General features: G+C 40.1%; 2 protein-coding genes across 6 annotated transcripts in view; one reads left to right on the forward strand and one right to left on the reverse strand.

Annotated features, from left to right (window-relative positions):
- grb10a (growth factor receptor-bound protein 10a) overlaps nt 1–3,805 on the reverse strand; it is an 81,678-nt gene extending 77,873 nt beyond the window's left edge. For all 3 annotated transcript variants that reach the window (XM_067424880.1, XM_067424878.1, XM_067424877.1), the window contains exon 1: nt 3,623–3,805. The gene's annotated coding sequence lies outside the window, so the exon portion shown is untranslated. The remainder of the gene's footprint in view (nt 1–3,622) is intronic.
- LOC137047301 (interferon-inducible GTPase 5-like) lies at nt 981–27,931 on the forward strand. Of its 3 annotated transcripts, none has more exons than XM_067424881.1 (3): nt 981–1,066; nt 26,486–27,061; nt 27,236–27,931. In XM_067424881.1, exons 1-3 carry the CDS (start codon nt 1,054–1,056, stop codon nt 27,862–27,864), a joined length of 1,218 nt encoding a protein of 405 aa, XP_067280982.1. In that variant the 5' UTR covers nt 981–1,053; the 3' UTR covers nt 27,865–27,931. The 3 variants fall into 3 exon arrangements, with proteins under 3 accessions (XP_067280982.1, XP_067280984.1, XP_067280983.1); XM_067424883.1 differs by lacking the exon at nt 981–1,066 and adding an exon at nt 7,853–7,936; XM_067424882.1 differs by lacking the exon at nt 981–1,066 and adding an exon at nt 25,380–25,710.
- Nucleotides 27,932–27,986: the final 55 nt, after the last annotated feature.

Below are 27,986 nucleotides of genomic sequence, written 5' to 3' on the forward strand. Positions count from 1 at the left end.
GAGATATAAAGAAGAAGAAAAAAAGGACACTGCCATCCCTTTATCCACTAAAATTCAATAAAAAAATAAAATGTCTGGACTGAATATAGAATATACTATACTAACATGTCACCTTGGCTTCAAGAAAAAACTAGTGCCCAAAATATGGGGATAAGTGAAGTAAGGTACAATTTGTACAATCTGAACAAGAATATGTTGACGTGATTGCTGTTATCAAGATTCTCCTTATTCCTACCTCCCTTAGAGAGCACTAGATATATGAATTAGTAAACCGAAATGACATTAAAAATGAACTCTCTAACCCTGAAGGCAGCAATTTGGAGTTGTCATCTTGCTTCATTTCTTTCTGTAGAATCTCTGCCAAATAAAACCCACACATTTCTAGTTGAGGTGTGTGAGAGGAAGAATGACAAACTCATATATGTGTGCCTGAACATGCCTTAAAATCCAACCCCTGCACTTGGCCAGTCTATTGTTAGAGAACCACCGAACAACTTCCCTTCCTTCCTTGACAAAAGAAAAAAAGATACACCTCCTTTGTGTTAGCGTGTGTGAGAGAAAGAGAGAGTTCTCGCACAAGATATTACATAACTTTTCTGGACAGTAACTCTGAGCAACAGTTTGAAATGAAAAACAGCTCATTTGCATTTGTGACATGCGAATCAAGCATTTGCACAAGCCCAAATTTAAAGGTTGCCCTAGAATGAGTTGAAACAATATTTTAAATTGTTCTCTGATGCCGACATATAGGGTATGTGACTTACTTAATGGTTCAAATTTTCCAGATACGGTTTTACAGGTCCATTTACAACCCCAGAAATAGTCCCTATATGTAATGGTCTGTTTTTGCCTTATTTGGAAGGGTCATGAATATTAATGTAGAGTTCGGCTCTGATTGGCTGTTTCACTGCGCCACTCATTTCAATGAAACAAACACATCTACCATATACTGTCTATCATGGAGAGATTATGCAACCAACCTTATGTTTGATCCTGTTTCTGACGAAGATAAAGATTTTGAGGAACAACCAATTGGTTTGAGATTGGAAATGGATGCTTTTGAGTGGTAAGTTTATTCTTTATTTTCAGTAAGACCTGAAAAAACGTAAAGTCAGTACTATAACTTCAGCCTACATGTGAACTAGCATATATAACAAACTTTACACGTTGAATCATTTCGTCAGCAGTCACAACATTGTTTTTTAGCATTTTAAAAACATTTTAATCACTGTAATGCGTCACCGTTTGATTTTCCAATGATAGCTTCTTCACTTTAAATCACAAACTCTAAACAGCAAACTGGGTAACGTTAGCACACACATATGTTGTTTGTATAGTAGCCTACAGGTTGTTGTTTTTTTTTTAAACAAAGTGACGATGCCTTGTCAAATTACTACCATTTCAACTTAAGTGGTGGAGATGACGTTAGCTAGAAGGATCGAGTGAGCGATCTGTAAGCAACTAACGTTAAACTAACATAGTAGCTCCTGAGTTAGGTGTTGTTGATGAAAATAGCCTATATAGGCTAAATTATAATTATATCAGACAAAAGGGATTGCCATATGTATCTACGGTTGTATTTTGTAGATTTGTATGAGAACACTGGCAGGAAATAATATTAACTTTGACATTTGTCATACTGATGTATACTACTTGGAGTTTCCTATTGTTACTGTAGCATCTTGCATTAGATCTAGACAACACAGGGGATATTATCGTTAATGTTGTCTCACTAAGAAGCTTCCATTTTAATCAAAAAAGAAGTGGATAAAATCACTAATTACTGCTCACGGGATATAGTTTGAATTGCCACTTCTCCAGTATCAGACGCTGAGGGAAGCCTGCTATTGTCCAAGTTAGAAAAACTGTCAGTGGTGAAATGGGCCGAGCAAGCGAACAACTTTTAATTAAATTGTTGCAGTATCCGATTATAGATAAACATGCCTGTTGATAGTTTTGTTCAGCGGGAAGGGTATGAAAAGTCCCCACGTCCCCTGCACAGCCTGGAACATAACATCTATTTCCATGATATGCCATTTTCCCTATCCTCGCATGCCGCTGCCCTGCCGTATACAAATGCTGGAGACTTACATATTTATGATCCCAGCGATTGCATCACAGATGGCGTTATGTCGAGAATCGCCTGTTTTTCCGTGGTGTTTCTCACAAACAAGATTTTCATATGAAGGAGGAAATAATGGTGTTTGAAACTCACCATGTCCATGTTCTGAACTCTTGTTATTCAACTATACCATGGTTAATTCATTTTTTCATTCTAGGGCACCTTTAAGATTATGTTGAAGTTGATAGTCTAATAGCACACTGTACAACAATACCAAGCATGAGACTCCTCTCATATAAGATCACTAGAACAGTTATCTTAAAACCATATAAAAGTCAGAAACACCAAATATACATTTTCTGCATCAAAATTCAGTATGGAAATCATAGTTTGTTTGTTTGGTTTTTTTTTTTTGGGGGGGGGTATTTTCATCCAAAAATCTTACATATTGTGCCTTTAACTACAAGTTGTAAAATGAACTGTCATTAGTCAATACTCTCACACATGCCCGCCATAGCAGTAACTTTTGTTGTTTCTTTACGAACACGACAAAAGTAGCAACTGTTCAGTTATTGTGTTATTAGGATTCATTCAATAACCACTATAATGATTCATTAGTACTTTTTAATCAAAGCCCGGCTCATAAGGAGTCATTCGCTCTTGAATGTGACTAGCTACCTGTAGCGATCTGATGCTGATTCGCTAAAAAAAAAAAAAAAAAAAAAAACAGGCTCATGAGAGTCGTTCGTCATGAGGGATGGGTAACTTCGGTCCTATAATCAAACTAATGTCTTTGGGATTACTAGAAAGCTACAGGCTAGATGAGTTTTTATCAGTGTTTGATCTAAACTCTGCAGGACAGTGGCCCTCTGGGACTGAAGTTGCCCAGTCGTGCTGAATGTTTTTGATGTACTAAAAAAGAGCGCCTTCCAGGAGTCATTCATTTGGCGAGTTGGACTAACGTTACATTGGTCGCACTGTATGTTTATAATTCACTACAAAGAAAATCATTCGGACTGTTTCGCAATGTTTAACTAGTAGCGGTGCCTTGTGCGTTAAAAACTGTCAGTAGATCAGTGCGGTATCCGCATCGGCACGTCCGATAACCGTTAACAAAACATGAAAATCACACCATCACAATCATTCGGTAAAACAGGTCCGGTTCTCAATTCCCAACACGAAAGAAAATGTAACTTAACAGTAAGACATAGAAGTGAATATAAATACGATCTAAACATAATAATAGGCTACATCGGGTTGTTTGTAAACACGGCTGGGCAAAGTTTACCGGATTATTGGCAGCAGACTCGACTCTATTCGAGACTGCTTCACTCATAAAACATCTGTGAAAGTTTACTTTAAGTCTACCCTGTTGTAAAATATAAGTTATAGGCTACACATTTGTTAACATGTATGTTTTAATTATAAATTACATACTAAAAACTTTATAAATACACGTTCCTAAATGATATCCCCCATATGTCTATACCATGAGCATGAAACCATATGCTCTTAACACAGCCCCCCATCCATCCAAAAGGTCTGGCATAGGCTACTCACCTCCAAACTGGTAATCTTCACGGGAAAAGAACGAAGAAGTTGAATTAGAAGGGAGAGTGTTTAACTGGATTGTTTTCTGTACAGGGTGGAATGACAAACTGTGCACAGGGTTAAACGTTTTCCTTGTGATCCCGCATGTTGTACGAGGTTAGAGCCGCGTCGCACAACTTGTGCTCAGCTGACTGCTTCAAACACACGAGGGTGACGAACTCTTCCAGCCCCGCCCCCTCTAAGCACAAGACACACCTCCTAAATTACAACACGCCCACTTTAACCCATTGTTCTAAAATTCAGGGGTAGACCATTAGGATGTTCTATGACTGGTTGTTTAATCATGAGCAGCAGCACATTTTCTACATAAGAAATAACAAGGAGCTAACTATCAGTAAGAATTACAATCTTCCAGTACAAGGTAAAAACATATACTATCTAATGGAAGACTTAAAGCCATTTAAAGCCAATTCTAAGCCAATATTTTATGTCATATAATTTATAAATAATTATTTATGAGTTTATCTTTTTTATTATTATTCATGTAGGCTCCCTCTTGTAAGGGAAAACAAAACAGCTAAAACCAGCCTAGCCTAACTGGTTAAAGTGTTAGTTCACCCAAAAATGTAAATTACCCCATGATTTACTCATCTTCAGTGAATATGACATGTATTCTTTCAGATTAATTCAATTGAAGTTATATATATATAAAATAAAATAAAAGTCATGTCCTAGCTCTTTCAAGCTCCAGAGTGTTAATAAGGGCCTTTGGAAACAAATGTGTTTCTCTAATATTTAAACCGCTATACATTTTCCGTATTCAACTTACGAAAAAAGCGTAACTGATGCAGCATATGACGTCCGATGTATTGCAAGCGCTTTGAACACGTTCTTCACAAGTACGGAAGGTGGAATTTTTTTTTAATATAACTGATTGTATTCGTCTGAAAGAAGAATGTCATATACACATAGGATGGCTTAAGGGTAAGTCATAGGGTATTTTAAATTTTTGGGTGAACTATCTCTTTAAGCTGGTCTCTCACACGGGCGTAGCTGGTCAAGCTGGTGTTCGAGCCTGGCCAAGCTGGTGTTCCGGTTTTAGCTGGTCTCCCAGCTTGACCAGCCTCGTCAGCAAAAAAAGAGTCCAAAACCCCCCTAAAACTAGCCATCCAGCTTTTTTTTCAGCATGGATCTCTTCTCTGGCATTTAGCAGCAAAAAGGGTGGGACAACCTGTCACTCAAATGAGCAATAGCAAATGACAAGGATCCAATCAAAGTCCCAAAAATGAAGTCCCACCCTACATTTTGTCTTGTACCGAAGCCATTTCACTTACATAGGTTATTTGGGAAATTGTATGACTGATTTCACCGACACAATAGGGAAGAAAAGACTCCCATTTCATGCTGACTTTGAGGTTCACACCAAGAGTGGTATATTATAAAGATAACTGCAACTGTTACGTCTATTATGTTTATTCGAAGCAAACACTGTTTGTCATCTGCTGCTCTAAATGCTTGAGCTCTTAAAGTTGGATAGATTCTTACTGGCTGTCATTGTTCAAATTGTTGACCAACAGGAATCATTGCTGCATTTGTAATCGCATGCTGTCTGATTAGGTAGTACACAGGTTATTTTAATTTACTTCATGACCATTAAAAAATGTCCCACTATTTAGTATGAATATGGGTCACATAACATACTGTCACATGACCTATCAGCATCACTTCCATTGCTTCACTCATATAGCATTCATATAGCAGCTGACTCTTACTACTTTTACCGTATCAATCTATGGCAGAAATAGTAAGAGTAGTATGGTATGCAGTTCCGAATTCAGCATATGTACTCAGACATACTATTTTGAAATACTGATTTTCCACATACCAGTACTACAAACCAGATTCCAAACAAGTTGGGACACTGTACAAATGGTGAATAGAAACAGAATGCAATGATGTGGAAGTTTTAATTTTCAATATTTTATTCAGAATACAACATAGATGACATATCAAATGTTTAAACTGAGAAAATGTAGTATAATTTTAAGGGGAAAAAATAAGTTGATTTTAAATTTCATGGCATCAACACATCTCAGAAGAATTGGGACAAGGCCATGTTTACCACTGTGTGGCATCCCCTCTTCTTTTTATAACAGTCTGCAAATGTCTGGGGACTGAGGAGACAAGTTGCTCAAGTTTAGGAATAGAAATGCTGTCCCATTATTTTGTAATACAGGCTTCTTGTGATCAACTGTCTTGTCTTCTTTGTCACATCTTCCTCTTTATGATGCGCCAAATGTTTTCTATGGGTGAAAGATCTGCAGGCAATTAATTTTAGTACCCAGATCCTTCTTCCGCGCAGCCATGATGTTGTAATTGATGCAGTATGTGGTCTGGCATTGTCATGTTGTCAAGTTTCTTTCATTGTCATGAAAGAGACGACATCTGGATGGAGGCATATGTTGTTATTGTATTTGGATATACCTTTCAGCATTGATGGTGCCATGTCACACGCACCCATGCAACCCCATACCATCAGACAGAGATGCAGGCTTCTGAACTGAGCGCTGATAACAACTTAGGTTCTCCTTGTCCTCTTTAGTCCGGATGACATGGCATCCCCGTTTTCCAAAAATAACTCCCATTTTTGATTCGTCTGATCACAGAACAGTTTTCCACTTTGCCACAACTCATTTTAAATGACCCATGGCCCAAAGAAAACACCTACACTTCTGGATCATGTTTAAATATGGCTTCTTTTTTTACCTATAGAGTTTTAGCCAGCAACGGCAAATGGCACGGTGGATTGTGTTCACTGACAATGTTTTCTGGAAGTATTTCTGAGCCCATGTTGTGATTTCCATTACAGTAGGATTCCTATTTGTGCTGCAGTGCCTTCTAAGGGCCCGAAGATCAAGGGCATTCCTTACGCAATCTGGAGACCGCTCCAGATTCTCTGAATCTTTGGATGATATTATGCACTGTAAATGATGATAACTTCAAACTCTAAGAAACTCTTTTCTGATATTGCTCCATTTTCGCCGTAGCATTGGGGGAATTGGTGATCCTCTGCCCTTCTGAGAGACACTGGCACTCTGAGAGGCTCTTTTTATACCCAATCATGTTGCCAATTGACCTAATAAGTTCCAAATTGTTCCTCCAGCTGTTCCTTATATGTACATTTAACTTGTACTATAGCCTCTTATTGCAACCTGTTCCAGCTTTTTGGAATGTGTAGATTTCATGAAATCCAAAATGAGTCAATACTTGACATAACATTTAAAAATCTCACTTTCAACATTTGATATGTTATCTATATTATATTGTGAATAAAATATAAGTTTATGATATGTGTAAATTATTGCATTCTTTTTTATTCACAGTTTGTACAGTGTCCCAACTTTTTTTGGAATAGGGTTTGTATATAGTAGGGAAGTGTAAAGTGTTTGATTTCATACGCAGTGTGTATTGTTACTCTGTGTGCTTTCGTTATGTATAGGTGACTATAGTTGTGGTGCTTACTTGCCCATATCAGAACAATTATTCAAACTTTAGTTCCATTAACGCTTTTTTGGGGGTGTGTTTTTATTTTTATTTTTACAAATGCATTTTTTAGCATACTCTGACATTCAGTGGCATTTTTATACAGTGGTGGTGCACTTCCGCTAATAAATTTAGCACATAGCTAATCTAGTGCGATTCTAAAAATCAAAAACATACAACAGCACCATAATATTCAGATCGTACAAATTAATGACACTTACGTAAATAAATTAATGAAATATGTTACCACATTTTCTTTTTTGAAATTTTTTGTTTACATTTATTTAACACAATCTTCTTCCCAGCCAATAATCTTGTGGGTGACCAACAGGCCTCATTATGGCCTCATTCTCCTCTTTTGAACTGAAATTTCCATCACCAGCACCAGTACCTTCTGTCCATGTATTACAGCCCACGAGACCATACACTAAATCTGATGATTTATGATATTGCTTGGTAATCAGGCTACATCTTTTCTCTGAATTTGCTACACAATACAGAATCCATCTGAGGTGTTCATCGCTTCCTAAAGCTGAAGCATCACACATTTGAGACTGGGAAAGCAGTTGTAGGAGCATTGGACACTGGGTGTTGACAGAATCAGGGTGGGAGGGTTTGCTTGGATTACACAGCCATCTCATGAAACGTGGCCTTCAGCCAAACCTGGCGGGACACGCCTCTGGAATTCTTGGAGAAGCGGTTATAAGATGCTCCTATGGGACTGATACTCAACACTGGGATTACACAATTCAGATGGAGACAGCATCTCATATAGGCAAGGTATTTAAAGATGTTTTCTTGCAAGGTTTTTTTATTTTGGGGGGGGGGGGGGTGGAATCAGTGACATCAGTCTTACAAACTTCTTGAGTGACAGAGTCAAGATGGATGGCTCAATCTTGAAATATACACTCACCAGCCATTTTAGTAGTTGCACGTAACCGTTAAGCCCCTTTCACACTGCACGTTGGACCCGCAATATTCCCGGAACATTGCCGGGTCGCCTTCTGTGTGAAAGCAACCAAGTCCCGGCATTGATTACCGAATTGAACCTGGGTCGGGGACCTAGTAACATTGCGGTATTCGACCCGGGACGAGCGCTGTGTGAACAAAAGCCGAAACTAATGCCGCAACGTGTACGTAGTTATCGTGCGACTCCTAGAGCTTGTTTTTTCAATAATACAACCCTGCAGTGCCAGAAGAGCTAGTCGGTGTTTTAAACGCAGAGAGTGTTCGAATACAAAAGAAACTGACATTAAACAAGCAGAAATGTGTGCAAACTGGACACAAGTCGAGACCACGGAGCTCCTTACTATCCGCGCTGAAGCTGAGATCGCTCGCCATTATACGTCACATCAGGTCACGTGTCAACTCGTTCCGGGACCGTTAAGCATTGTGTGTGAAAGCGCACATATTACGGTATTTCGCTGGCAGTGTGAATGGACCAAATCTAGCGGCCCGGGAACAAATGCTGGGTCGCATTATCCGTGTATTTGCCGGAATCGCAGTGTGAAAGGGGCTTTAGTTAACACAATTTAATCAACCAATAACATGGCAGCAACTCAGTGCATTTAGGGTACAACACTTTTTTACATTGAAAACTGAACACAAAAAACTTTTTATGAGTTCATTAACAAGACAACAGTTTTTTTGGGCCTAAAAAACTCAAGCTTTTGAAAACAAGTTTCAATGTGCCTTTAGCGTCTCCACATAAACTACAAATATGCAAATTTGTGAAACCGATGACGTAATGCGCATGCATATTATGTTCACGCTTGCATATTACATGTTCACAGGGAATTTCTTGACAAAGTGGCATTGCCAATGACACTTTTAGTAATTTTCGTAGATCAGTGTGAATGAAGATCATTTTAACAATGTTGCCATTTGTTTTTAGTGCACCGTTGTCAAGTAAACTTCATTTAGACATGATCAAGATGATTTCCTGAAATTTAAATGCCCCCCCCCACCCAACAAAAACTACAGAGCTTTGATTATAATTTTTTTAATTTAAATATCATCTTAGAGATACAGAGTGAAAGCTACTTACTGTATATATGCATTTTATGTTATCACTGAAGTATTACAAGCTTTTTTTTAGGTATTTAGACTAAACAAGACAAAAATAGTAATAGCATTTGTTTCAGTGTACTATTTTTAATGTTTTTGAAAGAAGTCTCATGCTAAAAAAAAAACAGGCCTAATATTGTGACATTGAACATACCTTCAAGTTATTATTCAGTCAATATAAATAATCTTTAATGATGAATGTTATAAATAAAATATTTGGTATTTAAAACAACAAAATGCAATTCAATTATGATTTCAAAGATATCATTTCAAATGATTTTTTTCCAGTCATTTCAGTGGCAACATTCTTCTGAATCATTTGATTTTGTAAAGTATGCGATACACACAATACTTTTTTGAGTTTCGGTTTATTTATGAGACACGTGTGCAATGCATGACCGTGCCAGTACTAAGGCGATATTGTCTGCTATATTTGCTTATTAAATAAGAAGCAAATATATTAAAAATTGATTAAAATTAAGATACAATTTATACAAAGTATGCAAATTCACATCAGCCTGAAACAAAATACGTTTGACCAGGTCCTATATTTAAAGCATCTGAGCAGACATTTGCAAACAAAAGTTTTATTGATACAAATATCAAATAAACAAATTTTACAAATAAAGTTTTACAAATAAAAACTAACTAATATGTCTAAAACACACCAAATAAATCTTGTTTGGGGTTAGAGCTAAACTCTGCTGGACAGTGGCCCTAAGATTGGAAACCCCTGAGCTAAAGGTTCAATACACTGTTCCATTTAAAAAGCTTTACAGGGTTAATAAATGGAACACACAAAAATGCCTGGCTATGTTAGAAATGTCTTTAAATGCTATAATTATGGGTATATCCATTTTATCCTTGTAAATGACAGAAAAAGAATAATTTAATAGAGGTATCGATATATAAAAAATAACTGACCTTAGTATTGGGTTGAAAATAAAATGTGTTTTACTCATCCCTAACATAAAGAGTCATTGAAGGTTCTCTGAATTGAAATTTCCCACTAAAATCTCTAATGAAAATAGTTCAACCACATAAACACACTCATTTCCTACATTGGGAAGCCATGTTATGTAAAAATTCCACTGGTTACTTTGACAAATGTTTGGAGGATACAGATGTTTTGTGGACCCTGTTTCTCTCTTTCCCCTCCACGGGAATCAGAGAAAATCTTAAGTGAGTGACTTTCAGTATTACCACAGAGGAAAGCCACAGTTTTAAACTCCCCTGTAAACACAAATTACACATTAGCAATGCTTAAGGGGCTGACAGGAAAACATTTTTGTCTACTTCTCTTGTTCTACTTCTTTCTGAAGTACGTTGATGGGTAAGCCACAAAAGGCAGTGCATTACCAGAGCTATTCAAGTTATTTGGGGTGGTCGGTGACCCACAGGGATATGTGTCAGCATCTACAACACGTTGAGGTATGCATGCACATTTTATGGAATGAAACATAGCAAGAGTGTTGCTATGTGCTACTTGCAACAGCTGTTACTAAAGCTAGCTTTCAGCCAAATATTGGTGTGCTGGGAAAGTGTGCTTTTTTAAACAATCATTTCAATGTGCTAACAATACTTAAATCACTTTTTGGTGTGTTCGAGTCATTCAGGAAAGATCCTATTTATGTTGAGTTGATCACACCTGAATGACAAGTAGAGAACTCTTTTTTTTTTGGTGTATCCATACACTCTGCATCTGTTTCGTCTGCCATATTTTCTCCTTTTTATGTGGTGTTCCTGTGGTGTAACTCCAAAATACAATCTTTCCGACATGACTTGAATGCACCATTTCTTTTGGCCAGGAGTTTCCAAATTGAAGGCATGTAAGTGAGAAAATATGCAATGAATGAAGCATCTGAATTCATGTTGCTAGCATGATTAGCATGCATTTGTTTGTTGATAGCATGACTAGAGGTCTTCAACCCTGCTCCTGGGGACCAATGCTGCGTCAATACGCCTACTTATACTACATCCTAAAGGTATGTACTCTTTTTGTGAAGAAAAAGTACATACTTTAAAGTGTGTAGCAGAAAAGTATGCACGCTTCGGGACTACTTCGTTACCTTTAACAGACTCTGTCGCTTAGTTATGTGTATCCCGTCACCGTTTAAACTGCTCTGTCAATCATCACCGTTCAAATCCTCCACATTCAGTTTAATTTCCTACCATATCGGAAAGAAATGTAGCTACACGTTGATCTGCCATTTGTAGGTTTTTAATGCAGACTCTCCTCGTGTTTGCAGTTTAAATATAATGATGCATTTAAAAGTTATTGGCCAAACATGTCATTTCAAAAGTTCTACTTAACGGTCAGACTCGCACATCCATCATGTTTGTAGTTTTTTAACTCTTTTTATATGCGTTTGTAGTTCTAATCGAATCCTCGTCCAACTCGCAATGGGAGTGGGTAATATCAGCCATTAAGAGTGTGCATCGATCCGCACTTCGAATTCAGACCAGATATAGTAAACCATCCGGGTATCTTTGGAATACCCTTTTCAACAGCATACTACGATTTGGGACATACTAATTCTATTTTCGAGTACTATTTAGTATGGGTAGTATGCGAATTGGGATGCAGGGCCACTGTCTCGCAAAGTTTATTTCCCACCTGCTTCAGAACACCTGTGTATTTTTGACAAGCCGTTGTGAAGAGCTTGATTAGCTTCACCTGTCTTTGATTACGGTTGGAGCTAAAATTTGCAGGACACTAGCCCTGTGTCTCAATCAGCTCCCTATAGTTCACTATTCAGGGCACTGATCAATGGGCTGACTCCCTGATCAGTGCCCTGACAACTGAACTAGGGAACTGATTGAGACGCACTCTAGGTCCCCTGGAGCAGGGTTGAAGACCTCTGATTTAACATGGAGCTATATGTTCAACTTGTAATTACATTACATGAGTGTATATTAAGGGGGGGGGGGGTGAAATGCTATTTCATGCATACTAAAATACATTATTTTACACTGTTAAAGGCTTGGATTAAAAATAACACTTGTCCAAAAATAACAAAAACTAAGACTTTATTCAGCATTGTCTTCTCTTCCGTGTTTGTTTTCAAACCTCAAATAAAGACTCAAACGGTAATGTATCAGCGGATTGATTCATGATTCAGATCGCCAATGTCACGTGATTTCAGCAGTTTGACACGCGATCCGAATCAGGAATCAGTCCGCTGATTCATTACCGTTTTAATCTTTATTTGAGGTTTGAAAACAAACGCAGAAGAGAAGACAATGCTGAATAAAGTCGTGGTTTTTGCTATTTTTGGACCAAAATGTATTTTCGATGCTTCAAGAGATTCTAATTAACTAACTGATGTCACATATGGACTACTTTGATGATGTTTTTATTCCCTTTCTGGACATAGACAGTAAAGTGTGCATACACTTGCACACTCTCTCGGACTAAATATAAAATATCTTAAACTGTGTTCCGAAGATGAACGGAGGTCTTACGGGTGTGGAACGACATTAGAGTGAGTCATTAAATGACATAAATTTCATTTTTGGGTGAACTAACCCTTTAAATGATGTGGTGTTCAACTCAAACCTGTGCATTCAACTCAAAAATACAAACTTTCCGACATTACTTAAATGGACAATTTCTCTTAGCCCAGAGTTTCCAAATTGAAGGCATGTCAGTGAGAAAATATGATAGATGCGAGGAATGAAGCATCTGTATTCATGGTAAATTGTTGAAATTAATTAAATGATTAATTTAAATGTAAAATAAAACTAACAATACAATGGTATTGTACAATTCAGTTCACAGCAGAGAGCTCAGCTCATTTATCTCACTCCTGCAGTTAGTGCTCAGTGCTGTGATACTCGCGCGGTGACTCACTCATTATATTGAACTCAAACGCTCAGTATTTAATTGTAGTGGCTTCTCTAACTTAGTCACAGTAATCCATTAGGTGGCTTTGGGAATGGCCTCACAACGCAGCGAAGCACTCTGGAAATTGTAGTCTTTCATCCCCATGAGACAAAAATACATTTTCTGTCTTTTCTCAGTCTAGAAGGCACCAAATTAAAAAATAATTTCATATTTCTACTACATTAATGACCAAGTTTAAATACACATTCATCTTCCCAGCGCTGAAGTACCCCTTTAATTGAATAAAAATATTCAACAAAAAGATACCTGACCTGCATTCTTTATCAATCTTTTTGTAGAATAAGAGTTAAAAAAATCTTGCTGTATTTTTTTATCACCATCTCGCGCCAACCAAAATGACTTGAACGCACCATTTGATTATCCACCACTAAACTCAAGCATAAAGGTGATTAGCTGTAAAGATACATGGTTGCCTACATTCAACAGGTAAAACAAACACGCACCACTGCTTTTAATCAAGAAAATAATCTTTAAAGGCCTAACATAATCTCTTTGTTCAAGTTTTAATTAGATATTTGTAGTCAGGAGGACTTGGACGCAAGTGAGTGAGTAACGCTAACTGTGCTGCATCATAAAATCCCATATCAGTGTGTGCTGACACACAAAGAGGTTTCTATCTGCTTATGGCCACCCAGCTCCAGACTGATCGCTCTCCAAAATTCTTCCCCCTCTACTAAAGTTTATGGGCTTAAAAATGTGCGGCATACGGTGTTTCCTCCAAGATACAAGACTACGTGGAGTCTGTTAGGAGATCAAAGTATTTTTAGCCGTTCTGCTAATCCACAGAACATGATCTTTCTCTCTCTCTAATAACTTGGAATTCTTCTCATTCCTGTTGGTGTCTGGCAGAGGAAAACTCAGGAGGCTTCAAACCCACATTGTTCTCGTGCTCGGGGCGCAAGGCCCGCAGAAATGGAGAGCTATACGGCCGAGGCCAGTGTTTGACTTGGCTCATGAAAGGGAGACACTGCACCACCCTGCCTGCCATCTGGCTAAACCAGGCTTTTAAGAATAGAGTACTGAGAAACACAAGAACATGTAACGGATTCACAGAGGCAGGATTCAATTGCAAGTAACTCAGTTTATAGACAGAATAGTGTCACAGAAGTCAAAACTCAGAACACTGAAGAAGTCCGGATAAGACAGAGCAGTGAGAGAGGCTCTGTTGGCGACACGGGCAGGCTGTGAGCAGCTGTGACTCGGGAGGTCGGTACAGGTATTCCGGGAAGGGATCCAGCGTTTCACGGAAGGGGGAAACGACAACCAACACGGAGACACAAGGGGAAACATCCAACAACGCTCTGACAAAGACAAGAGAGAAACAGAGAGACTAAATAGTGTGAAGGTGATGAGTTGCAGCTGGTGCAGGTGATCAGCCACAGGTGCGTGATGAGCCAATCCCAGGCTCCGCCCTCACCTACATTCAACACGCACCCAAGAGTGAGACAGGGAATCCATGAACCGTGACAGTACCCCTCCCCCTAGGAGCGTCCCCTGACGCTCCCAGCCGACCTTACCTGTTGATTGTAATCATCAATAAGGGAGTGATCCAGAATGTCCCTAGCAGGAACCCAACTTCTCTCCTCCGGACCGTAACCTTCCCAGTCCACCAAGTACTGGAAACCGCGTCCCCTCCGTCTAGAATCCAGAATGCGATTAACCGAATAAGTTGGTTCCCCATCTACGAGTCGCGGCGGTGGGGGAACCGGGACTGGCGGATTAAGGTGGGAGTGAAAAACAGGTTTGATTTTGGATACATGGAAGGCGGGATGAATCCTCCTGTACGCCGGAGGGAGTTTGAGGCGGACTGTCACCGGACTAATGATCTTGGTGACAGTGAACGGGCCGATAAATTTGGGAGCAAGTTTATTAGATACGGAGCGGAGAGGAATGTTCTTGGTAGAAAGCCACACTTTTTGACCGACGACGTAAACGGGAGGCTTAGACCGGTGGCGATCGGCTTTAGCCTTGGTGCGCGCTCCCACCTGGAGCAGAGTCTCACGGGCTCTGGTCCATGTGCGATGACAGAAATGGTGTTTTTAAGTGCAATGGTGGGTATGTTGAGTTTATGAGCGAGGGCAGAGTCAATGAAGTTACCTTCCGCTCCCGAGTCGAGGAGGGCGAGGCTGGAATAATCCTGAGCTGCCCACAGCAATCTCACCGGGAGGAGAGTGGAGGATGAGGTCTTTTCCACGGAGATCCCGCCCGACAGTAGCCTTCCTCTTACCGCCGGGCGTGGTCTTTTACCGGGCAGGAGTCTAGCAGGTGTCCGTTCCCGCCGCAGTACAGGCAAAGACCACGGGATCTCCGTCTTGCCTTCTCCTCCCGGGAGAGCCGAGCTCGACCCACCTGCATGGGCTCCGGGTCGAAGGTGTAGCTGACCGCATCCGTAGCGCTGGCCTGAGGGCATTCGACACTCCCATGCTGAGGCTCCATCCTGGACCTCAGCCGACTCAAACGAGTGTCCACCCTCAACGCAAGGTCAATGAGACCGTCAATCTTCTCCGGAAGGTCGATGGTGAATATCTCCTTCTGGATGCGGTCAGCCAGCCCATGCAGGAACATGTCCCACTGTGCCTCCTCGTTCCACTTGCACTCGGCGGCCAGGGTGCGGAACTCGATGGAATAGTCCGAGACCGAGCGGTTACCTTGACGGAGCTCTGCGAGTTGACGTGCCGCTTCTCTTCCGGTCACCGCTCGGTCAAACACCCTTCTCATCTCTGCCGCCAGCGTCTGGAACGAGGAGCAGCAAGGATGTTGATTCTCCCACACCGCCGTTCCCCAAAGTGCGGCTCGTCCGGAGAGCAGGGTGAGGATGAATGCCACCTTGGATCTTTCTGTGTTGAAAGTCTGTGGTTGAAGAGCGAAAAACAAGGAACACTTGGTAAGGAAGGCTCTGCAATAATTGCTCTCACCGGCATAACTCTCAGGGGTAGGCAGACGTGGTTCCGGTTGCCGCGATGTAGATGGTGTGTGGGGAATCGGCGGTGGGTCGGGCACAGTGGGACCGACGAGTTGTTGCATCTGTTGGGTCAGCTCGGCCACCCGTGCCACCAAGGTGTGTACTGCCTGTCCTGTGGCAGTTAAGTTCGCCTCCTGCTGGTCCAGTCTCTCGTTGCTGCTGGTCAGTAGGGCGTTGATACTTGCTGAATCCATGGTTGGTCAGAGCGTTCTGTAACGGATTCACAGAGGCAGGATTCAATTGCAAGTAACTCAGTTTATAGACAGAATAGTGTCACAGAAGTCAAAACTCAGAACACTGAAGAAGTCCGGATAAGACAGAGCAGTGAGAGAGGCTCTGTTGGCGACACGGGCAGGCTGTGAGCAGCTGTGACTCGGGAGGTCGGTACAGGTATTCCGGGAAAGGATCCAGCGTTTCACGGAAGGGGGAAACGACAACCAACACGGAGACACAAGGGGAAACATCCAACAACGCTCTGACAAAGACAAGAGAGAAACAGAGAGACTAAATAGTGTGAAGGTGATGAGTTGCAGCTGGTGCAGGTGATCAGCCACAGGTGCGTGATGAGCCAATCCCAGGCTCCGCCCTCACCTACATTCAACACGCACCCAAGAGTGAGACAGGGAATCCATGAACCGTGACAGAACACCATCACTGTTTTTCAGTCAGGATTGTAAAATAACACAACGCACTTTCTCTTGCACCTGCAAGTCATTTCGCAACACGGCTGAAAAAGATGCCATAAAAAAAGACTTGTGTAATAATCAGCTCAGGAATTTAATTTTCACCCGAAAGGAAATGCCTCCATGTATTTCGGTCTCCAAGACTAATTTTTTGCTGGTGACATATTATCCATCATGTTTTACAATGAGGGTTTATGGCAGGCTTTGTTGGAGTTCTGGCTGTTATTTTAGACGTTTAATCCAAGCCAAGTAATCATATTTATCATAGGACAAAAATAACATCACAGTTGATTATATTCTCCACAGAATATTTTTTATTACACTTATGGAAATTATATTTTATGTTTTAAGTTATTTTCTTGTTATGCATGATCACAGAAATACCATGATGAATATTTTATTTTTATTTAGAAATTGGGCATATCTTTTGTATAGTAATAATAATAATATAATTATACATATAATTGTTTATTATTATTATTGTTGTTGTTGTTATTACTACTATTATTATGGGATAGGCTCCAGCATCCCTGCAACTGTACATATTTTGAATGGATTACTTAGATGGATTGATTATTATGATTAATATTATATTTGAATAGAATAAAACAATTTAACCATAAAATTATGACAGGTCCAAAGTATGCAAATTCCTGATGTTTCTCCAAGCAGTATAACTTTTTGCTAAAGAGCGACAATCAGAAGGTTTGAGAAGAAAAACACTTCTTAAAAATCCATAAAAAATGTATTATTAGGCTTATACTGAAACTGTAGACAATTATCAAATTTTGCCCAGTCATTGAGTATCTAGGTCTAATTTGTCCGAAAGTTTCTTTATAGATTGTGTTACCTAGATGTCTGATTTGTGGATATCTGTGACAAACAGACGTCATACTCCTTTTCCAGAAACTCTTCAGCTGGTACTTTCACATGGAAGATTTCCTGTCTTTTCCGCACCGCTCACTCAGAGGTTATCGGCAAGTAAATGAGTGTGACTTTGCATGAACTCTCTCACGTCATTCCCATTAGCACAGGATAGAAGGTTATCCCCTGTTATTTCCTTGTTCTCCTGCAGTTCTTGTTGTGCCTGATCCTTTGGCCTGCTGACCAACTCTTGACACATCCTGTATGCCACATCATTCATTGAGCACATATCAACAAAACAAAGATTAGAACTATCTTAGAATACTGCATTCGACTTTCAAGAGGTTAAAAAAAATAACACTTCAAACCTATATGCTAAATAAGACTATAGCTTGAGATTTTTACTGCCACAGCGCCTCTCTATGGTCAAAATCAGAATTTGTTTAGCCTTGTTTAAATGGCAATAAATACATTTTTACATTTTCACAAAAACCATCTTGCTCACTCTAATGGGAAAACTGAAAGGGAGGTCAGACTTGGCGTATACTGTCATGATATATCAGTTGTGTTTGTTCATTTTGTTTTTCGTGGACTTTTAGTTTGTTTTCATTCATTACATGTTTTCCTTTGTTTGAGTTTTCATCGGTTGCCATAGATACTAATCCTCATCACAGCTGTTCATCATTTAGTTCATCACCATGTGTAACCTATATTATGTTGCGTTCCAGGCAGGTTTTTGAGAAGTTTTCAGGTTTTGTAAGTTACAACTTCAAACCACAATTCACGACTTTATAGAGGGAGCCACTCGTCCATAGGGGCGCCAAATTAGTGATTTTTCTGGTTTTATTAATGGTACTATTTTATAAATATTAATTTGAAATATTACACAAAAAAACCCTGCCAGTGAGTGCTTTACTGCGTCAGATACAGAACACGTAAACAGTTTAAATGGGGGGGTGAAACACTCGGTTTCAGTCAATCTCATGTCAATCTTGAGTACCTATAGAGTAGTATTGCATCCTTCATATCTCCGAAAAGTCTTTAGTTTTGTTATATTTATAAAAGAAATATGGGCTGTACCGAGTCTTTCCGGAAAAAAACGAGCGCCTGGAGGCATCGTGTGGGCGGAGCTAAAGAATGATGAGCACGCAAAGCGGTGGTCCTCAAGCGTGGAGAAACCCTTGCTATCGATCTCAGCTAATAGATATGATCTAGAATCAAATTCGGAGGCTGAAATAAATTGAACAGGAAAACCAGCAGCACCAGGACGTCCGTCTCTGTGGTATGTACTGTATTTAGTGGCCTGTCAACATTTGTGTGTCTTTACTCGCAGTTTATGAGGACATGATTCGGTTTATGGACTATTGTATGTGACTAAACCTTAGCAGTAGCAAGCAAAACGGTTTTGCATGTCAGACTAGTGTAACGTTATATATAGAACAACAATGGACTAACCGTTAGCGCTTTTGAATGACGAAGCACTCGCGATCGTGTCGTTTATTGATGTTTACTCACGCGACGATAAGCAACAGCATAGACATTTGAAGCAGTTTTATTCACCGGCTGCTTCCAAAGCAGGACCGAACCTTTATCGCTGGGACCGCTCCGTCAAAAACACACTTCGTGGAGTGTGGAGATCCACTTTGCTATGCGACTGAAGCGATGTTGTGAAGCTTCCCGTCATTTCTGCGTTCAAATCGGTTAAAATGCAGCGCTGCCTTCCCGGAATGCTGTGTTGAAGTCGCTTAATGTCAATGTGGACCGCGGCGCGGACTAACCGATAAGTGTTCACGGACGACTGGATCTGAAGCTTGAGAGCAATGTTTATGGGCGTGCATTTCCTCTCTCGCTCTAGTCTAGCCCCCCCCCCCCCCCCTTAACGTTAGGAATGTTATGTCGCGTCGCCTCTCGCGTATCTATTGTAGACTTGTAATGTAGGATTGCTTTCATTTTTAGTGTGCTTGGTCACTCGTGCCAGACAGTGAATGTTTTTTTGGTACAATTTTTAAAACACAACTTAAATAAAACAGTACCAGTTTTCACAACTTTGATTGATAACATGTAACGTTAGGGCTAAACCTTGATACAAGGGGCACCAAGTAAAATCTTGCTTAGGGCAGCAAATTGGTCAGGGCAGGCCTGCACTAGGGTCTAGTCGTTCTCTTGTCATCTTCGTGTTTTCCTGCACCCTTGCTGACTTCAGCCTTGTTTCCACCACAATTACTTGAAACAGTTTGTCCTAGGATCTTTTTTTCCCCAGACCTGTTGCTATCTGTGTTTCCATCATGGTCTAAAGTACCTTTAATATTTCCGGTTATGTAGGACTGTACATGACTTCCCAGTTCCCGCTGGATTTCATCCTCCCCATATCAGCTTAATAAAGCCTGAACCTCATCATCGGTTAATCTGCCATATTTTTAAACTACTTTGTTGATTAGACTAGCAAACAACTCCTGCAACAGAGTTGTAAAAATGGTAGTTAAAATAAAATGCTGCTTGGAGTTAGTCAATCAAATTGATGTGTGAACTCAACCAATCCCCATGTTCAGCACCAAAGTCCCACCCCAGAAAGTTCCTGAATTTTTTAAGGGAAAATTTACCCGGAACTTCATTTGGACACTAATTCCTGTAGCGGAATAGCCTAGAAATCTAGACGCACCCTAGCGGCAGCAAATCTAATCTACTCACGAGTATCGTCCAAGCCTGCAGTCTCCCTCTCATTTACTGAAGCTTTCGCGCCTCGATCGCCCCCCTTTGACCGGTCCCAGTATAGCCGCCCCTCTGTGTTTTCTAATGGACGCAAGGGCAAACTAAATAATAAAATTCCACTTCAAATATTTTTTCCCCAATGTTAGTTTATGTCACTGAAGGCAGTTATCATCACGATGATTTCATTTCAAGTGTTCGTTTTTAAAATAAGTTTAGTTTTAGTAAGTTATTTGATGCTATAAAAACGGGGGGTGTGACGTCATGATTGACAGCTGAGACTAGGTGTTTCTCAATGTCAAGGATGCTTCCTTGGAAGGACTGATCCTTCCAAGTCACTTCCTTCAGAGACTAGGCGAGGCTCCTCTTTAGCATTCGGAGAACACGTAAATGGAACAGGCTAGCAAGTGCAAATCTTTGGTTCATTATGTCAGTGAAAAGGTCCGTTGGCCATCAATAACGTTATGTGTAACGTTATTTGTATTTTTTTTAATATCAATACAGTAGTAATTTGTACCGGCATTTAAACTTTAAACTTTACTTATATTTACTACGGTTATAACAAATGTTTGGTAACGTAAATAAGAGCATTGTGGCAAGCAGCGAGGTGAGGGACCGTGAGAGCGGGCCAGTGGAGTGATAATGAGCGGCAGCTGATCGGCACACCGGTCTCGGCTCATGGCAGTGACGGGAGTATAATTGGAGGAGCGTGGAAGACGAGAGAGGACCAGGCCTGTACTTTTTTTATGGTTTGTTTATGTTTTATTATGTGTACGCGGGCAGTCGCCCGTGAGGGGCTTCCCGCGTTACTTTCGTTTTGTTTATTATTTATTATAACGTTTTTGAACGTTCGCCGGTTCCCGCCTCCTTCCTTCCCATCTACAAACCCCGATACAAGCATATTTGCCCCATTCACGCTCCGACTCCGGGAACGTCTGAAGATAGCAAAGCTGCGCGCATAGCATTGTGGGTGATTTGAGAATGCGAAGAGCGCGAAGGCTACTCATATGCATCCTTTCCTGTATATGACATATTTTTCGAACGAAGGACTTGAAATTCCGAGGATCCACGACATTGGAACAGTCCTTCGTCGGATGTCGATGACGTAGCATCCTTGGAATTCTGGCTTCCGAGGATCCTTCCTTGACAATGAGAAACGCCTTGACGGCTTCTCTGAGTGAAGTTGTCACTGGACACTAACTGACTTTTTTCGAAATGTTTGGGAGCAGATTGGAGCTTTAGCTTTAATTTCTACATTTCCATAACTGTTTATTTCACACCAACATAATTAATTGTTCTGCATCTGCGAGAGTGTGGGCGGGCTTTTGATATCGCAGCTGGACTTCCTGCTCTACTTCCTGCACTCTACTGCGCCACTCCGGTCCCGAAATCGCTACTGCGCAGACTCGGTCCCAAGATGTCCGCGCCGTGCAGGCCGCCTAAAAGCTTCAAATCTGCCAAGCAGAAACAGATGATGTCGAGTGGTCCATATTTTTTTACGGTCTATGGTATCGTCTAGCAACTCTCTATAGAGGGAATACACGTGACGTCATCGTCAGCTGGAGTGACTGTGATTACGCCCCGCTGAGTGGCAGAAAGACTGAGAGGCAGCATTGGTTTACAGCGCGAATGCAGCGAAAACTCACAAAACCAGGCCTGGCGCCAGAAGGGGGGTAGGGGGAGGCTTGTCCACGGACCGCATAGTCATCGCTGTTCTGAGCTTCAGACGTGCTTGACAATAGCGTGTAATTTTCTCACTCAAACCAATGCCAACTGCTACAGCTTCTGCTTTTAGAGTGAAACGCTGCACATAACTGCTTGTCTAGGATATGTAATCCTCTGTAATAATTGCATATTATCAGCGAAAAGGAGATAGCAAAAGATCCAATGTGTATCTGTATTTGCACTCGTCAAATGATTACATTTCCAACGTGTTTTCGCCTCGGTGAGTAATGTAGCCAATCACAGACATGTTTGTGAACCTCTACAATGAAATTGGCCAATCACAGGTGTTTAATTTGGAATCACTCACCGCTCGAGCGTTTGTCCAGGCGCTGAGTTCAGTTAAACACGCGCAGCAATCCTCTGTAAGTGCAGACATTGTGAACATAAGAGATTCATTGTAGACCAACATCACTGCGGAACTTTGTGAGATTGCGTTTATTGAATGAGTGACAGCTTTTAGTGAATATAAAGTATATTACCACCACTGCACGCTTCAAAACACTGACCCATCCACATATAAATGCGGGATTCACTTGAAAAATGTGATGAATGACAGTTATAAACATTTTTGTTGAAATGAGGCTCCTAAAAATGTCAGGAAAACACGATTCCTGGCTGCATATCATTATCCATGGATCACTGAATCTTTGGTAAGTTGTAAGGATTGTTTGCGCTACTCGTGTTTTCCTCCATTAACTCCAGTCACGCAGCAGCTCTTCTGCCACTCAGCCCCGGCTGAGGGTGTTACAGGGGGAAAGTGACGTCGATGCATTTCCCTCACAAGTTTCCTACGCCCCATGAACCCTTGCGTCAAAAGTGGGTGCGTCTTCCGGTTCGAAATAAACAAGCGGGAAGACATTGACATTTAACAATTGACAGTCATTCAAGCTATCCAAACGTGCTAACTATGTGGGAACAGAACCTCAACGAACTTAAAAATGGTGAAACAACAGTACCTTTACCCTCCGCTGTAGTTGGTTGGGAAGATGACGTAAAAAAAGTGGCCTCGTATCACGTACGGTATTTTTAGCTATTTTCTTGATTCAGTAGCCTGTGATGGTAAGGCAATGAGCAATTTGAAAAGCTCAGAGGCGTATCAGTATCTGCATAGTGATAAAGTCGGTCGGGTGTTATTTGGAAAACTTGGAGTTACGCTTTTCTCTGAGAAAAGAACAAAGAACGGCACTGAAGTCATTCTTAAAAAGGGAAGATGTGTTCGTGTTTTGCTGACCGGATACGGCGAATGTTTAATCTATCAACCATCTATGCTATCAACGAGCTCTGCTTCACCTTCGTTGCTCTGGTTGGTTGTAGCGCTATCCTATCGCGTGCAGAGGGAGTTTGAAAGAAAACCGTTTATCCCGCCCCTCGGATTGAGCCCTGTCAATGGTGAGTTTCCAGACCAAACATCTTGATGTGGGTCTGGCTTGTCAGGCTAGTAGCGGAATATATTTTCACTATAATTGCACTTTAAGTCATTGTGGGGACCTAAATTGAGGTCCCCATGGGTACAAAAGCTTATAAATCATTGTAAATTAGTTATTTTTTAAATTTTAAAGCCCTACTCAATGCATGTGTGATGAGTAAAGTTAGTGTAAGGGGATAGAATTTACAGTTTGTATAGTATAAAAACCTTACGTCTAAAAGATTGTCTCCACAAAGATAGCGTGCCAGATGTCTGTGCACGTGTGTGTGGTCCAGGTATTTCCTACATTTTTGATTTCCATGATGAAAACAGCTTTTTTATTGAACATGTAAAAATACAGAATGTTTTCTGTGAGGGTTGTTTTTAGGATTAGGGATATAATATATACAGTAGTTAGTACAGTAGGCCTATAAAAGTCATTATCTATGGAAAGTTCTCATAAAACATGGAATACCAACATGTGTTTGTGTTATATCTATTATAATCCACCTCCAAATACATTGTGTATTTGTATTGGTGTGTACATTGCAGCAGCTGCAGCATATGTAACTGATCTTTCTGAGATATATAAGATTTCATGTTACGTGTGCCACGCAGCATGGGGAGTTGGTAAATAGTGCTGAGGCAGGACAGAACATTCTAAAGAGCTGGATGTGTCTTGGAACACAATGTACAAACGTATGAGTTTGTGTGTGGGTGAGAGAGATAGGCTTCCAAAGTTGTTTTAGTGAGATATCTAACCCCAACTATCCCTTAACACTCCCTAAACAAAAACTGTATTTTTCCAAAATTAAACATAACAGTTTTCATGTTGAATTGGGGACAAAAAAACATACAAATTTCAACTGTCGGGAAAATAATGAGGTGGACAGAGGTTCAGTAAACAGAAACGCCAGATAAGGACAATGCTGACAAAGCTACATTGATTATAATTTCCTCATTTCTCTTCTGCATATATAAATGCAGTCCATTTCTCGCCGTTCTCATCATATGAAGAGCGTCACACCATCAACAGCAGGACAGAGGGTTGGAATTCAGTACCATTAAGAACAACATAAAGACGTGTTTGTCTGTATTAATCCATCAATATCTTTCAGGAAACTATGTAGATGTTACAATTTGGGGTTTATGTTAACAGCAGCATACTTTTTGGGGGTGTTGTTAACTAGCAAACATTCTCATACGAATTAAACATATAGTTTATTATCATTTAGAGAGTCTGGTCAAAGCCCCTTTGTAATAGAAAAACATTTTATAGGCCTAACCTGGTTTCTTTAGCTTCTTATCTTCAGAGGGCAGCGCATAGAAAAGCAAGCAGCAAAAAGGCCTATATGTCATATGAATAGATCTAGATCTTACCATGATATTTATCTTGTAATAAAACAGTCACATCTGTTTCACAGTTATCTTTCAACAAGGTAGTCACAGGCTATGACCCCATTTCTCCACCCTCACACTAATTTATAAGAGTCTCCATTTAACAGAAGCCTTTCAGTAAAGGTCATTGTCTCATCTTTGCTGTAAATGCATAGAATACCACCTGAGCAAATGCTGCGCGCGCACAGCCATCAGCTCAGACGTCTGTGAGGAGAAAAGCACATTTGAAGCGTTTGAGACCGTTTATATTTTAAAACCAACTGGCATGAAGTTGGTTTGACGTTAGACGTTAGACTTTAGAGACGGTCCCTAAATTTGCGAATATCAAACGTCTAACGTCAAACCAACTTCATGCCAGTTTAAAACCAGTGATGCGACAGAGACCTCTGGTGGAACGTTTTGGTATATTCAAGATGTCTAGAAGTGAGAACCATTGATATTATAGCCTATGACAAAGACAAACCCTTCAAGTTCCTCAACTAATAGCCTTCCATAATATAGAGAAGCATCGCGAAAATCGTGAATGTGTTTTTACTTTTACACACGTAGCCTAATCTGTGTAACGTGTTGCGAGGGGGAGAACTCCTCACACTTCTTTTCGTTTGTCTGTGATTTGTGACATTGTGTCGCGTTGCGTCGCTCGTGTCGCGATGTTTATGCGCGGGTATAAATGTTATCTGGCCATATCCTATAAATAGCTCTGACAAGTATTTATAAGCCTCTGTCCGCTCAGCTGCAGTGAAAGTGAAAGTATTGCAGTGGGGAAAGTTAGTTTAGGCAAACAAAGGCTTCAAGTCATCGTCAGTTGCTGATGTGTAAATTGCACAGAACATTTTGGTAAGATAACATAAGTCGCTTTTGCAATGTATTCCTACTGTCTTGACAGCAATACCTTTCATGTTGTGAACTGAAATAGTCTGTGAACTATCATCGTACATACAGTCTACAGGACTAGTGTGAGGCAGCAAAATACAAACATTTATCAAGTTGTGGAGATTTCTCTTAAGAGCTTGTTTTAGTTAAATGTTTTAAATAACGTCTTAAATTAATTTAAAGATATGTGAGAGAATGAGATGACAACAGATCCACGCCATGTTCGGCAGCAGCAGGCTAATAAAACGGTTGCTGTGATGTCTGTAGGTCAAAGAACAAAGGTAACAGAGAAAATGGTAGGCTACTATAATAAGGATTAATTTATATTATAATAAATTATTAGTGCAGACCTTTTGATAACTTTATTCCATTTCTGTATAAATTACTACTGTACAGGTGGGAAGGTCACAGGTAGGCTAAATACAGGTAAATATGTAATGAGGTAATATCTTTGGTTTCTACATTAATTTGGAGAGTAACTGAAATGATTACAATATAAAAATGTATGTTTTTAATCGTGATTAATTACAGAAAAATGTGTGAATAAATAGTTATTTTTTAATGGATTGACAGCACTGTGAAGAATATTGATTCATGCCTTTGTGATAAATGAAAGACTGTTTAGTTTCAGCTAAAGCACATAAATGGACTTCACACATTAAAAAAAAAAAAAAAAGCATAAAATGTTGTTTTTACTAACAGTTTCCTAAAGTTTTTTTTTTTGTAATACTGTTAACAGGTCTTTTTAGGATGGCTATGTTTGAAGATTACTGTATAATAACTCAGGACCTAGAGGATATTAAAAAATCCATATCTACTCAGGATCTCCCATCAGCGATAAACACAATCAAAGATTACCTCAAACAGCAAGATCTTGTTGAACTTAACATTGGTGTAATGGGAGAGTCGGGTTCTGGAAAGTCCACGTTTGTCAATGCATTCAGGGGTTTAGGAGATGAAGAAGAGGGCTCTGCTGAAACTGGCCCAGTAGAAACCACTATGGAGCCTGAAGTTTACCTTCACCCTAAATACAAAAATGTGAAAGTGTGGGATCTTCCTGGCATTGGAACCCCAAACTTCAAAGCCGATGAGTATCTTAAACTGGTTCAGTTTGAACTCTATGATTTTTTCATCATCATTGCTTCAGATCGGTTCAGAGAATGCCACACTCAGCTGGCCAAAGAGATCATGAGAATGGGGAAAAAGTTTTATTTTGTTCGTTCCAAGATTGACTCAACCATTACTGCTGAGAAGAGAAAGAAGAACTTTGACCAGAAAAAGACACTGGAGACCATCCGAGAGGACTGTGAAAATGGTAAGTTATTAAGATCATGTTGTCTTTAATATAATGCTGCACACCAAATATTTGTTTTTGTATATAAATATATGCTGTTAAAAATAGTCTAATACAATACAATAAAATAGCCTATAATGACAATGATAATTTGTATATAATAATGATTATTTATGTCTTTTTGATTCTGTCTAGGTCTGAGAAAGATTGGTATAGATGTTCCTGTCGTGTTCCTGATCTCTGGTTGGGACCTCGGCAAGTATGATTATCAACAGCTGCAGGAGAGGATGGAAAAAGAGCTTCCACAGCATAAGAGACGTGTGCTGCTGTTGGCTTTGCCAAATATTACACTGGAGATAAATGAGAAAAAGAAGAAAGCATTTGAGAAAAACATAGCAAGAGTAGCCTTACTGTCTGCTTTAGTGGATACAGTTCCTCTTCCCGGTCTTTCAGTTGCTGTAGATTTAGCCATTGTCAAAAAAGAGACAGAAATGTACTACAGTGCTTTTGGTCTAGATGATCCATCCCTACAGAAGCTCTGTGAGAGATCTGGAAAGAGCATAGAAGTCCTGAAGAGTCTTATGAAGTGTCCTCTGCGTTTTGGGATAAACCCAGCTTCAATATTATCTTTACTGGGTGTTGCATTCCTGGCTGTAGCTGAAGATGTAGTTGAATATGTTGTGAGCCTCATACCCATTATTGGCTCTGTGGCGGCAGGAGGAATGTCCTATATGACAGTCGTAATAATGCTGAAGAGAGCTCTAAATGACATAGCAGAAGATGCCCGAAATGTGCTAATGGCTGCAGTGGGAACTGCTGTGTAAATGTAAAATCTGACAGGCTTAAAGGTCTATTCGACAGCATTTATATGATGTTTACAAATAAAAAAGACATCAGCTAACATGAAAAAAGTTCTGTCTGTTTTTCATCATAAAACACTGTTTTA

This window comes from Pseudorasbora parva, chromosome 19, assembly GCF_024679245.1.
Source record: "Pseudorasbora parva isolate DD20220531a chromosome 19, ASM2467924v1, whole genome shotgun sequence".
Classification (NCBI taxonomy): domain Eukaryota; kingdom Metazoa; phylum Chordata; class Actinopteri; order Cypriniformes; family Gobionidae; genus Pseudorasbora; species Pseudorasbora parva.

What these genes read in the sequence shown, in the direction of transcription:
- LOC137047301 (XM_067424881.1), top strand. An exon ending in CCGAGAGGACTGTGAAAATG is followed by an intron (nt 27,062 to 27,235) that starts GTAAGTTATTAA and finishes GATTCTGTCTAG; the next exon opens with GTCTGAGAAAGATTGGTATA.